Consider the following 14,506-nt stretch of genomic DNA (forward strand, 5'->3'; position numbering starts at 1 on the left):
CCTGCACTAAATAAGAGATGGATATAACTTTCAGTCCCTCCAAAAGTTATCCTAACTCCAGAAATTTGTATCCAATTGTCATGTTTAATGTAATAGGAGGGGGGGGGGATAACAAACTAAAAGTAATCTTCAATATAAAACATTCATTTAGTGATTGTTCAAAGTTACAACAGCACTGAAAAAAGTGACTTACTACTGATCCCGACACAACTATCCTAGCACCCCAATAATTACATAATCGAAATTCAATTGCTTGGCAATCGGCGTGTTTATGAGAGCTGAAGTTTCTCCTGATCACCAGCTGTGAATCTCCGGCAAGCAAAGTCATTGGGAAAAAGCTGGATTCACTTAATGACTATATGATTCACTTAATAACTAGAGGGATTCACTTAACTGTAGCCAAAAGGTTTGCAAAACTGGGCATGACTCACTTGTTTAACAGCTATATCCCAATTGTAGTTATGAGTTGAGGACTACCTACACTTGGGAAGTAACCGTATTAATAACACTTAATTGAAATGTTAAATAAGCTTATATATTATTGTCAGGAAAATTAGATGGAAATGATCATAAACCACACAGTATCAAATTTCACTTGAGAAGGTTGTTATCTTTGCTTTAAATGTAAGTTAAGGGAGATTTATCCTTTTATTCTGATGCACCTGCTTTTCAGGAAATGTAAGAAAAGCCTTCTTATTACATGACAGCCAAAGAAAATAATGCATCAAGGAATTTGGCTCCTCTTCCACGATTTGATTTCTCAAAGAGCAGCTTTTGGCTTGTGCTCCGATAGAGTTGGAAGCAAGTCACTGTCTAAATTAAGTGCTTGCATACTGAAAAGAGGTAATGTATTTCCCTTTTGCAGATGATCCATACTTTTGACAATGAAAATGCAAAAAATAAAGGTCCCTCGGCTCTACCAGACATCGCTTCAGAATCACCATATCTTCTTCAGTTAGAAGAAAATTTGCCAAAATGTTATAAAATATCAAAAGACCGGTACATAGTATTTTGTAGAATTCCACCGTAGCAGCAGCTTGCCTGAAAATATGTTTCTGGAGGGGTGTTGAAGTGTTGCAATCTGAGCTTGTGTATAATTACATCTCTTTTTCACTAACAGGATGTGATGGGTTCAGTCTAGCATGCTTGGGTTTTGCATTACTTATGTGATACCTGAGCCCACCTGGATGGAGAGAATTTCACTCTTTCTAAAAATAAAAGCCCATTTTGTCATTTGTCTCTATTTTATGTCTCTACCCAATAAAATCCAGAAGGGGGCAGGATTCCTTCTTATAACAAAAATGTGCACAAAGAGAATATTCAGAATCTCATCTCCATCTCACCCTCCTTCCAAAAGTCCAGGGGAAGATTTGCCAGTTGTTCTTTGACCGGGCAAGTGATCCTCGACTTACTGAACCCACAATTTATGTTGCTGAGCAAGGCAGTTGTTAAGTGAGTTTTATCCCATTTTACAACCTTTCTTGCCACCGTTGTTAAGTGAATCACTGCAGTTGTTAAGTGAAACTGGCTTTCCCATTGACTTTGCTTGTTAGAAAGCCGCAAAAGGTGGATCACACAACCTCGGCACACGGGAACCATCGTAAATACTTGCCAAGCATCCAAGTTTTGATCATGTGTCCATGGGATGATGCAATGGTTGTGTGAAAAATGGTAATAATTCGCTTTTTTCAGTACCGTAACTGAGCTGTCACCATATGTGTGTGTGTGTGTGTGTACACACACACACACACACACACACACATATGTATATGTATTTAGTGTCACAACCCCTGGTATGCCCAAATATGGGAGGAAGCAAACTGCCTGAAATAGAACTATACTAGTCTCCCTTTATTTATTTATCAGCACAAATACAACACAAATGTAACAAAGGCAACAGAAAAATATTGGGTTTCTGTCGTGATGGTCTCTTGTGACGAGCCGATAGACAGAGAATGGAAGCAGTTTGCTTCCTCCCATATTTGGGCATACCAGGGGTTGTGACACTAAATACATACTTCCCTCCCTGGCTCAGCTGATAAGGAGGAGAACCTTGTGGCTTAGTGGTTAACACATCTGCCTAAGATGTAATACAGCACAGGTTCGAATCCCAGTAAAGATATGGCTAGCTGATGAGAGCTAAATAGCTTGAAATAGATCTATACTAGTCTCCCTTTATTTATTTATCAGCACAAATACAACACACACACACAGACACGTATATTCTAGCTTTCAAAACTCTTCACAGAAAGCTATTTTCCGTTTCTGCCAGCAGGGGGTGACATGCGGCAAAGAATTCAAGATCCTTCCAAATGCCAACTTTAAAGAATCCGAACTACTTATTCCCTTAATAATACTAACAGCTGAACAGTTTTCACTCAGGAAAGCAAAATGAGGGCTGTCAAAAAGGCAGGACTTTCTCTAAGCTGATCCAAAGAAATATTAAAAGAAGAAACTGTTGAACATATGAAGGTGGTATCTGCAAATGTACTAAGATTTGGCAAAAGAAAAGAGAAAAGGAAGAGGGACTTAGTTACAGAGAGGATGGGTGCATTATTGGAAGAGATTGGAAGAACCAGGTTAGGGAGAAAATCTATGTGGTTGCTAAGAGACAACAACATGATGGCACATGATCATTATTAATCAAGATTTGCAAGATTTTATTTATTAACCCACAAAGCCCAAAAAGGCCAAAAAATGAAAACCAACCATGCTGACTAGAATAAGTTGGAGTCAGTGGAATGGAGTTTTCTAGAAAAGGGCAAATTGGTGAAATTGCAACATTCTTGACAGATTTGGAAGTGATGTCTTTGTAGCACATGTGTCGAGGCCCAGAAGCACCTTCAGAAGTAATGTTACAGCAGTGGTGGGTTTCAATTTTTTTTAGAACCTCTTCTGTAGGTGTGGCCTGCTTTGTGGGAGTGGCTTGCTGGCCATGTGACTGGGTGGGAGTGGCTTGCTGGCCATGTGACCGGGTGGGAGTGGCTTGCCAGCTATGTGACTGAGTGGGCATGGCCAACTTGTAAAATGTGGTGAAACTCACTTAACAATGCTCTTGCTTAGCAACCAAAATGTTGGCTCAGAAACTTTGGCATTTGAAGCATGGAAGTCTTAAAGCTGTCAAGTTACAAGACCCTTGCACCCCTAACCCTTTAGAAACAAAACCCCAGGGGTGTTCAAATTTGACAGCTTTAAGATTTGTGGACTTCAACTCCCAGAATTCCTCCTCTTGCTCTTCATCATGATGATGTGTGTACGGGTGGGGGGAGGGAGCTGGAACCGGTTCTAAACGGCACTGTAGATTTGTGGAACCTTTTCTGTAGAAGAGGTTAGAACTGGCAGGAACCCACCCCTGTGTTACAGGCAATGCTGTGTACAGTAAGCTGATGTAATCTCTCCCCCCCCCCCACATTTTTGAAAAAAAAGGGATACTGCCTCCATCTGTGGCCGTTGTGTTTTCCTGTGATTTCGGGAGGCAGGAAGTTTCTGGCCCAAGCTCTGTGGCCGAGATCACCCCCAGATATAGGAGGAAACCAGAATGTCTACAGACGTTTTCAATCATCCATGTCAGGGTTGTCCCAAAACTTCTTTCCAAAAGGCAGCTGGTCTTTCTTGTTCTTTTTCTTTGTTCCAAAGGGAGGGAAGACCCCCAAGAAAGTCCAGTTGTCCTTGGAATATTCTTTGAAAATGTTTCGCTTCTTGTTCAAGAAGCTTCTTCAGTTTTGACCGAATGGGGAGGACTGTATATTCTTTGCAGTCATCTGATCGTTAGCACTTTGAAGGTTGGTCATAAGAAATTGGGAACTACAGAATAGTGGGCATCCATGGCTTGTGGCATGTCCTCTTCTCTCTCCTTTGATGTGACTAATTGTCAGAAACCTACAAATGTTGCCAAAAACTTTTTTGCTTTTTTGATGTGCTTTCCAGTTTCCTGCCTTCAGCTACCTGCCTAAAATGTAGTTTTCTTGGCAAGTTTGCCATTGTCTCCTTCCTAGGGCTGAAAGAGAAGGACTGGCAAAATGCCACTCAGCTAGCTTTATGCCTCTGGTAAGACCAAAAGTCAGAGCCTCTTAGTTTGTAGCATGGTGCCTTCTCTGATATACACCAAACCAGTTCTGTTATCAATAGCTGTACCGTTCAGAAACTGTAGGGTAGCCTTTTTCACAAATAACAGTGAAAAGTGAACATTTCAAATTTTTCATGTAATTGTGTTCGTTTATTTATTGTACTGGTTTTACTGTTGTTTTAATGATTGGCCTGGGACCATTATTAAACAAGCTGCTTTGTAAGTGAGATGATCAATCTCCAAATTTTTATATACTTACATAAGTGTGTGTCTATGTATGTGTTCTGACCCCCCTCGTTCCACACCAAAGCACACTCCGAGCCAAAGATAAGTTACGGCATTTAATTAACAGACAAACAGGTCCTTGGCAGCAACCCAGCACAGACAAGCTTGGACAGCAATAAACACAGATAAGACTTGGCAGCAATCCAGCCTGCCAAGCTCATACAAAGTTCTCTGACATTCGATTCTGTGTTGACTTCTGCAAAGAGAGCCGTGTGCACAAGTAGCCTTTTTATAGTCTGGAGAGGAGCCTAATGACCACCAGCTGAGTGCAATTACCTCCTGTAACTGCGCAACTGTTCATGACGCCTATTAGCTCTTCGGTACTGTGCATCCAGGAACAACTCACTACTGGCTTCCGACTCACTCTCCCTTGTCTCCTCCCCACTGGTCCAAGGCTCAGGTGCCTCCTGGTGGCCAGCCAGCCTCTCTGCGCCCTGCTCGGAGTCAGAACCCTGTCCAGGGTCCTCCACATCCTCCAGAGCCGACTCATAGGGCCCCTCGCTGTTGGAGTCTGGTGGCAGCTCCAACGGCTCCTGCTGGGCCACAACATGTATGTATATGTAAATATAAAAAATTGGAGCTGGAAGAAACATTAGAAATGCTGGTCTATTTTAACGCATAAACAAACACACACATGTACAGTATATGTGTATGTGTGTATGTGAATATGTATATGTATATCGCTATATATGTATATCACTGCAATGCTGGGATATTTTATCCATCCACCCATCCCAGCCAGTGGGGCAGGGATGCTATAATGCCTTTAAAAGAAGAATGGTTTTGAAGCCCTATATAAATCCCATCCATTCCAAGGGTGTGCTAGCATTACTGTCTCACTGGCTGGGGAACTTCTCTCTCTATAGAGAAAAAACGTGGCACGACAAAACCGCGCTCGACTAAAGCGTGCCCGATTAAACCGCGTCGCTGACGTCATCAGCAGGGCGACAACAGTGAGCGCGGAGAAAGAAGGGCGCTTTAAATAGCGCTTTGAAAGCAAGCCGATTCAAGTTAAGGTAAGGGTTAGGTTTAGGGTTAGGGTTAGGGTTAGGGTTAGGGTTAGGTTAGGTTTAGGGTTAGGGTTAGGGTTAGGGTTAGGTTTAGGGTTAGGATTAGATTTAGCGTTAGGTTAAGGGTTAGGTTTAGGGTTAGGTTTAGGGTTAGGTTAAGGGTTAGGTTTAGGATTAGGTTTAGGATTAGGTTTAGGGGGGTTAGGTTTAGGGGTTAATTTTAGGTTTAGCGTTTACAGCATGCTTTTTTCTCCGCGCTGTTGTCACGCTGTGATGACGTCAGGTACGCGGTTTCGTCGAGCGCCCTTTAGTCGAACGCGGTTTTGTGGTGGAACCAGAAAAAATACCACTTCAGCTACCAAAAACAAACCAGCCAACCACTCACTCCCAAGAGAAAAGCTGCCAGTGACCTGGCTTGTTGAAAGGCAGTTTTTCTGCATGTGTGCAGCGCAGCATGCTAACCAGAATACGGTTGAGCTGAGAACGCAGCATCAGCACCCCAGTTTCCCTTCTGAATCATGGCCTTCCAAGATGGAGAACTCTTTGACAGCGAGGATTGAAAATGACACACTGTAGATTAAGTAGCGCTGGGTCCCTGCCGTTCTAATCTGTCCATATTTGGAGATTTGGTTAAATCCTGATTTAAGAACATGTTAAATTTGTTACTCTGCTGTCCAAATCTGATTAGTCTGGAAGCTGGAAGCAGACATTGGCTGTTTTCATTCAGAGGTTAACTTCTGCCTCTACTACTTATCTCAGCAGAACAGTGAACGGGGACTATATCTGTTACTTTTCTAAGTAGTATGGAGGGGGGGGGGAGTTAAAGACACATGAGGATTTCCACAGATATGTGCATCAAAAGAAACTCAAATTTCCGTGTTGTTTCTCCTTGGGGTTCATTTCTTGGTGGATTTATCATTACATATTCCAAATGAATAGATTAGCTTTTCTAATGCGTCTTCCGGGTGATTTGGACTACAAACCCCATAACCTAAGAGCAACGAGCAGTTGGAGGCGATGTGTATCGGACTGTCCATAAGGAAAGGAGCTGTAAGGATGCTAATGGGAGCTGCGATTTGAAAGATTTGGAGAGGAGCTGGATGAACTTAAGTCAGAATAGTTTCAAAAATATAGTCTTTAAAATACAACCAACAGTGGGTTGTTGTTGTTGTTGTTTTACACAACCCAAGATACATTCTTGATACTAGAAAAGGGGTAGAAAAGTACCAGTTCGACTTGTATCCCAGGCTTCTCAATAGCTGGATTCAGACATATCATGCAACATTCTTATTGTTGAGTGCTACTCTAGGCCTCCATGCAACAGATCCATGGATGATGTATCTTGGAACCATTCTGAAGTAGCTGCCTTTCTGCAAGGTGTATTTATTTATGAGATGTACAGAGTTGTCCCAACTTGTTACAGTTCTGAGCCGCTTAGATGCAGTGATACAATAGTATAAGACACAATAAAAAATTTCAGAATTTGTGTCATCAAAAAGCATCATTGAATAACCCAAAACACTGCATAGGAATCTACCACCCTACTCTGATCCAGGCCTGGACAGAGGCAGGTTTTAAGAATTCATTTAAATAGGGGCAAGGGGGCAAGAGAGGCCTATTTAAATGAACCAATGGCAGGGGGATGGTGTCTCAGAGGGCAAGGAATGGTGGTTTGTTTGTTTGTTTTCAAATCTTGCTGAGATTTTGCTGAATCAGGGATGTAATATTCTGGGTGCAGGAACTTTTTTTTTTTTTGGAGCTAGCTGCAAACTGAGTTTCAAAATAGCAATAGCACTTGTTGTAGAAAAAAACAGGACACGCAAGCCAGCTCTTCAGGGAAGGAATAGTTTATTGCGCAGGTCCAGAGACAAAGGCCTGAACCCCGAATGACATCAGGAAATTCCTTTTTATAGTCCTTAGCTTTTAGCTAAGCCACCTGCTAGATTTTGGATATACCCCCCAAGATGTGCCCTTGAATTACAGTAAAATTATGTCTACAGGAAGTAATAACACATAGTCAGCTAACAGCCAACATAGCATACATTTGAGGAAGTAAATTGTGTCCTTTCAGACAGTTTCTACAGTCAAGCCAGCAGATATATTAAAATAGAGACTTTTGCTACAGCAGCTCTTATGTGCAGACTTCCTAAAAGCGAACGTTTGCAATTTCTATATATGAACAGCTAAAGCTTAATATCATGAGGCCCTAGTTTGGTTCAGGCTTGAGGCCTACTCTGGTTCAGCCTGCTCTCTCAGTCCCCCCTTTGTGACTCATCTTCACCTGCAAGAAGAGTCACATAATTTGATTCAGGCTGAAGGGTAGTATATTCAGATTCTTGGTGAGCATATTAGCCATTGCCTTAACATCAACTCCATTCTATATCTGGTCAGGATTGTGTGTGAGTTGTTGCGTCCCCGTTGTCAATTGTTTGATTACCTTCCCAGTTTCATCTTTTTGTAGACAACAGCCTGCTCTCTCACTTAAAATTATATACCGCTTTAAACTGCTTTGCAGCACTCTCTAAGTGGTTTACAGAGTCAGCACATTGACCCCAGCAACCTGGGTGCTCATTTTACCCACCTTGGAAGGATGGAAGGCTGAGTCAACCTTGAAATGATCAGAATCGAACTGCCAAATTGCAGGTAGCTGGCAGGCAGCAGAAATAGCCTGCAGTACTGCACTCTGACCACTGTGCCAGTGCAACTCCTAAATAACTCTAAAGTGCTGATATTTTCCCCCCCCCTATAGATCAATTTTTCTCAAGTTTGGTAACATTACGACGTGTGGACTTCAATTCCCACAATTCCCCAGCCAGGAATTCTGGGAGTTGTAATCCACACATCTTAAAGTTGACAAGTTTGAAAAAGAATGAGCTACAACACTGTGGCTCAATTGGTTGTATGACCCAACCAGTGTGGTTTCTAAGCCATATTTTTTTTTGCTAACCAAAAGAATCCCACCAACTGTGGCTTAGCCATAAAACCACCAATCTCTCTTTTCTCTTCTTTGATGCATTTTTGTTTTGCTTCTTATCCATTTTGGTTTGTTTTCTTTGGCTAAAGAATTCTAATGAGCCACAAAGCTTTTAAATAGATCTGTGTGTCTGTTCCAGTGTAGTTTCCCCTCGTTGGGCTTCAAGTCAGCTTATCCTGCAGCAGAATTAGATGTGTTGAATTAGCTCAGGGGGTTTCTTGAAGACCTGCGGACTTCAACTCCCAGAATTCCCCAGCCAGCCACACTGGCTGTGGAATTCTGGGAGTAGAAGTCCATAAGTGTTCATGTTGCCGTTGGACACCCCTGAGTTAGATGTTCAGTATAAATAACCATATAAAATCAAAAGCAACTTTGCACTCGGTCCTGCCTCATCCTCTCCCTCCCCCCCCGCTCCCGCCACCTCTATTTTCACCTGTAGGCAGGCCGCGCCCCTTTTCCACCTGATAGCTCCGCGTCTACCCTTCGCTCCGGGGCTCCTTCTCCTACGCCACCTGCTGGACACGCCCCACCTGAAGAGCTCCTCCCCCTTCCTTCGCGCTCGCGGGCTCCGGCTGCTGCACCTGCTACTCCGGCTTTCTCCTCCGGGCGAGCGGGACGAGCGCTGCGCCTCGGGTCTTCCTCCGGGGGGAAGCCAGCGCAATGGAGCCGTTGGCGTTGGCGCTCTGGATAGTGGCTCTGCTGGGTGAGTGCGGGGCTGCGAGGTGGGGGGGGGGGCAGGCAGGGGGCTTGTGCTGGGGAGCAAAGCGCCGATCCTTTACCTGTCGCGGCTTGCGATCCTGAACATTCAATCGAAGGAGGAGGAGGAGGAGGAAGACAGGGAGGGGGGGGGTCTCTCTCTTGCGATGCTCGGAGGTTTCTCCCGCGGGAGTTTCTTCAGGTTGCAAACTTTGCGGGTCGGCGCCGCCTTGGGAGCAAGTCCTTTTGGGGGTAACCTGGGAGTAACCTAGGATCAGTCTGCAAAGACTCCCCCTGGAGAGAAGAGGAGGAGGAGAAGGCGGCAGATGGGAAGGACAGACGCGGGGAAATGCGCGGGTTTTGCCCAAGGGAGGGGTGATATCGGGTCAGGGCAATTTAGGAGGAGGGGGCTGCTGGAAAAGGGGGGCTGGGAGGGATGTTCACTTGCTTAGTTGAGGAAAAGCCCCCCCCCCCTTCCCGGAATGCTGGTTAGCGACTGTCAACCCGGGCAAAGGACTCCGGATTAGCAACGCGGGAGAAGGAGCAGCTGCGTTTGCGCTGGGACGCTACCGCGGGTCCTTTCAAATTCCTAACTTAGGGGCGCAGCGTTTGCCTGCCTGGGGGGGTGGGTTATATGTATGTCACTATAATCACACAGCGTCTGAGCTCTCCCCCCTCCCCCCAAGATAATGGCCAACATGGTTTGCAGTAGGAAAGCTAACTTTACCGGGCATTCCTTCCTTAGGCTAATTTGGCAACTTGCTTCGTTTTTTGTGGAACCCGCTTAGATCCCCAGTAGTCCCGCGTAGTTATCCGCCTTGCTTAGCTAGGGCTTTTGTTGTTGTTGTTGTTGTTGTTGTTGTTGTTGTTTTGCTTTTCATCAGCACCCGCGGAGTTATCGTAAGCCCAACAGCTAGAAATAGTCTTAACAAAGGAGGTGACAGTCACTGCTTTGCAAACATAACGTGTTCTGGGGCTAGTAGGATCCTTAAGGAAGACGTCAACTTCTCTGGCACTTCTAAAGTTGGGCCTCAGGGCAAGCGTGCAAGGCCATTCAGTTGAGGGTGGGGGTGGAAGGGTACCCCCATTATTACCTAAAAAGGAACGGTGGGTGATTAATCAATGAGCTCTGTGAATCGCCAAACTGATGGGAGCTTCCCGTGATCTAAAAGGGGTCTCATTCACTTCTCTATTTCAGTAAGCAGTTGATTAAATATACTCATAGTTACAGGTGCTAAATTTATTATTGTGTTCTTTAGAGATTTGTTTTCTCCTGTCTTAAAAAAACAACACATGTTTCTTCCCAACAAGATGTAGGCCAATTTAAAGCAGGTCCTTCGTCAGCCTATTAAACCTGGATTTTAAAATTATCTCGCTGCCCTTCTCACTTAGATGATAATTCACCTGGAATGAAAGGCTGAAACATGCATCCATTAGTAATAGACCTTTCAGATGAAGGTCCCCAAAATCACAGTCGTTGGGAAGTTATTTCATTTTTTTTCTTCTTTTAACATATTTTCTATGGTAGGATTAAATGTTTTTTTTTTAAAATCAGGGAAACCTGGTCTACCCAAATATGGGATGGAGCAAACTGCTTCCGCTTCACCTTTCAGCCCCAATCCAGGATGCTTCGCAGGCAGTCACTTTCGCGACAAACTATTTTTGTGTTAAATTTATGTTTTACCAACAAAGAAAGGGAGACTAGTATAGATCAATTTCAAGCTATTTAGCTCTCGTCAGCTAACCATAACCTTCTAGGATTCGAACCTGCGCCACTTGCATATTAGATAGATGTATTAACCTCTAGGGACAGGGTGGCTCAGTGGCTAAGATGCCGAGCGTGTCGATCAGAAGGATTGGCAGTTCAGCAGTTCAAATCCCTAGCGCCGCGTAATGGAGTGAGCTCCCGTTAGTTGTCCCAGCTTCTGTCAACCTAGCAGTTCTAAAGCATGTAAAAATACAAGTAGAAAAAATAGGAACCACCTTTGGTGGGAAGGAAACAGCGCGCCATGCGCCTTTGGTGTCTAGTCATGCTGGACACATGACCGTGGAGATGTTTTTGGACAGCGCTGGCTCTTTGGCTTTGAAACAAAGATGAGCACTGCCCCCTAGAGTTGGGAACGACTAGCATGTATGTGCGAGGGGAACCTTTATCTTTACCGTTATTTTTTATTAACCTCTAAGCCACAGGCTCTCCTCACTTTGTCAGCTATACCAGGGGAAAGATTGTTTGGTAGGATTGTAGATGGAAGGAAGTGATGTCTACAAGTCATGTGGAAGAAAAGGCTAAGAGCACAGTGATTGTGGTGGAAATCAGCTGAGATCCTTGGAGGCATTGTACCAGGTTCTGCAGATCCCATGAATTAATATGATACTCTGCTTCTCTGAATGGTGACCTGTTAGGAAAGTATAATGTGGTGACAAGTGTAATGCTTAAAATGTTGGACTTTGGAGACTTCCCTTCAAGCCCTCCCTGTCCCACTATGTTGTAGAGCACTATTAGTAACTTTTGGACAGTCACTCTGTTTAAATCCAAGTTACCTAACCTATTTTGGGAATTAAAATTAGAGGAGAAATTCAAATCACCAAGTAGGCTGCCCAGAGTTCTCAGAAGGATTGTGGAAAGTAAATGCAATAGGATCAGGACTGTATAGGTTGGAAACATGCAGAAGGTTTGAGTCATCTATGGATTCTAAGAGTTATGGTTTACACTTATACTTAGCTAGCACCTAAGTACTGGAAGAACAGGCACAGCTTCTGGTACTGTGTTTCCCCCAAAATAAGACAGGGTCTTATTTCCTTTTGACCCCAACAAAATAAGCACTTGGCATTATTTTCGGGGAGGTCTTATTATTTTTGAGGTGCAGGAGGTGGCGAGCATGGTCATCTCCTGGCTGCTGCTGTGTTGCGCATTGGTGGGTCTACCACTCTTTTTGCAGCAGCCATTAGAGGGACAGAAGGAGCATGGTGGCTGTGGTTGCAGAAGCAGTCGTTAGGTAAGGGCATGTGGGGAGCATGGGACACCTTGTGGTGTTTGCGCAGCAACCAACCAGAGGAAATGGCGGGGATTTGGCTACGCATGCAGTTAAATATTTTCATGGAGGCCTTATTTTTGGAGGAGGGCTTATTTTAGCAGATGCGTTCAAAAGCCCAATTGGGCTTATTATCCAGGGAGGGTTTATTTTCGGGAAAACAGGGTAGTGCTTTTCAAATAGATTGGTTGAAGCTAGAGAGGACCTGCAGTTACAAATATCATCAATTCCTTAGCAGCCCATTGTCCAAGTGTCAGCTTACCTAATAATAATAGTGTGTGAGTCTGTCCTTTGATATCTTAGATCTCTTGGGAGTAGATATCAGACTCACCTGGGAGTTGACTCAGAAGCTTCCGCCACCACCGTGATGAACCCTAGTGGATTCTGCTACCTTAGTGGATCCACTGTTGTAACATAATTCTTTGTGTAGGTGTGGGTCACCCATGGCCCAGTGCATAACAGGGCATGCGCGGCCACGCTGAACCACACAGGAGAAAACAAACTCCTAAAACTCCATAACATCCTGATAGTTCATAACATAACATCCTGAGATGTGCCCTACCAATGACGCCCAGGATTTGACCATATATAGACAGAACTTCCCTGAGCAGTAGATTAGAAATTGTACTTTTACAGGCTGTTTTTAAGCACATGCTATTGCTCCTCCTGCCTTTGTCCTATCTCAATAAAAGGGGCTCTCAGACCCCCAATCTGGGTCGCTCCATCCCGAGAAAGATCGTGTCCTGTCTTTTCTCCACATTGGCCTCATGGGACAACCCACGGGAAACATCACATTTGGTAGCAGAGGATGGTTACTTTGCAATCCACCAGCTTTTTATTTTGCTGAGACTGACATAAGGGAAGATAGACAAAGAGGGAAGGTGGGGGGGGGAACCCCATTCTTCAGCAATAGAAATGAAAATATAAAACCACGGTTTTCTGATCAGCCAGCACCGACTTCAACAACTTCTCGGGCAAAAGGCTGGATGCTATTTTCACTGCAGCTAAAATGTGAATCTCTTGGTCTACCTTTCAGAAGGCAAACTGGGGTTATGCATCCCTCTGAAGCAAGGAAGCACTTATTTTAAATAGTAGCTTGCACTAGGAGATGTTATTCTAAGCTGTTCAAGGCACTCCCGTGCAATGAATTAATTTAGAGTTCTTGTCCACCGTGGCACGACAAAACCGCGCTCGACTAAGCCGCGCCCGATTAAACCGCGTCGCTGACGTCATCAACAGGGCGACAACAGCCAGCGCGGAGAAAGAAGGGCGCTTTAAATAGCGCTTTGAAAGCAAGCCGATTCAACTTAAGGTAAGAGTTAGGTTTAGGGTTAGGTTTAGGGTTAGCTTTAGGGTTAGCTTTAGGGTTAGGTTAAGGGTTAGGGTTAGGGTTAGGGTTAGGTTAAGGGTTAGGATTAGGTTAAGGGTTAGGATTAGGTTTAGGATTAGGTTTAGGGGGGTTAGGTTTAGGTTTAGGGGTTAATTTTAGGTTTAGCGTTTACAGCGTTCTTCTGTCTCCACGCTGTTGTCACCCTGTTGATGACGTCAGCTACGCGGTTTTGTCGAGCGCGGTTTAGTCGAACGCGGTTTTGTGGTGGAACCCTTGTCCACCATTCCAGTTGGCTGTAAGTTCCCCTCTACCTGTTGCTGGTGCAGCCTCTCCATTTCCATCTTGGCCTTTTCTTCTTCTCTGCAGAGCCCTAATGCTAGTAGTAGTAGCTTCTGTTTCTCATTCCTACAATTTTTTTTAGCATTCAGTTGAGTTTTCTGTTCACTAAGCAGTGAGGCTGCGGATAGATCTGGAGCTGAAGATCAAACATGATTAGGCATCTGCTTGAGTGAGGATAGAGACCCTGCTGGGAATATTTATTTTATTCATTAAAGTCTGCCCTACCCATCCCACCTAACTGTCTTTTACAGCAGCATCATAAAACCATATAAATATATGGATAAAAGCATATCTTAAAACAGAGTTAAAAACAAAACTTACAGGTAACAATAAACCAGGTTCAAAACCTCCAACCCCCATCCTTGAGGGAAGAGGGGAGAACGCAGACAAGCCACAGCTGCCTTAAGATAGATGTTCCAGGCAGGAGATACTTGCTCATCCAGATGTGCTCAGTGTCTCATTCTGCCCTTTGAATAGAAAGCATGTTGCAAACCAAACACCAATTTCCAGGAAATTTTTTAAACTAATATTCCAGCATCAAAGTTTGCAGTTTGGCGAGCATGGGGGGGACAAGAAAAGACATGTCCTCAACATTGAGGCAAACTCTTCTGAAAAATCATAGTAGCTCTTGCTCTTCATCCAGATCCTTGGATTATCATTTTCTTAACCTTCAGTTGGCAGGGCCAAGAGGTGAGGGATATGGGAGCTGTAGTCCAGATTAGAGGTCGCCAATCTTTCGGACTTCAGGGACCGCTAAGTTCATAATTTTAAATC

General features: G+C 44.2%; 1 protein-coding gene across 1 annotated transcript in view; it reads left to right on the forward strand.

Moving 5' to 3' along the window:
- Nucleotides 1-8,932: 8,932 nt before the first annotated feature.
- The window catches only part of ESAM (endothelial cell adhesion molecule), an 85,980-nt gene continuing 80,406 nt past the window's right edge, over nt 8,933-14,506 (forward strand). The window contains exon 1 of the mRNA XM_087706319.1: nt 8,933-9,038. Within this exon, the coding sequence (XP_087562445.1) occupies nt 8,996-9,038 (43 nt within the window). The 5' untranslated portion in view covers nt 8,933-8,995. The remainder of the gene's footprint in view (nt 9,039-14,506) is intronic.

The sequence above is a fragment of the Thamnophis sirtalis genome, unplaced genomic scaffold, assembly GCF_051295495.1.
Source record: "Thamnophis sirtalis isolate CommonGarterSnake01/CBP01778 unplaced genomic scaffold, rThaSir2_p1.2 scaffold_2, whole genome shotgun sequence".
In the NCBI taxonomy this organism is placed as follows: domain Eukaryota; kingdom Metazoa; phylum Chordata; class Lepidosauria; order Squamata; family Natricidae; genus Thamnophis; species Thamnophis sirtalis.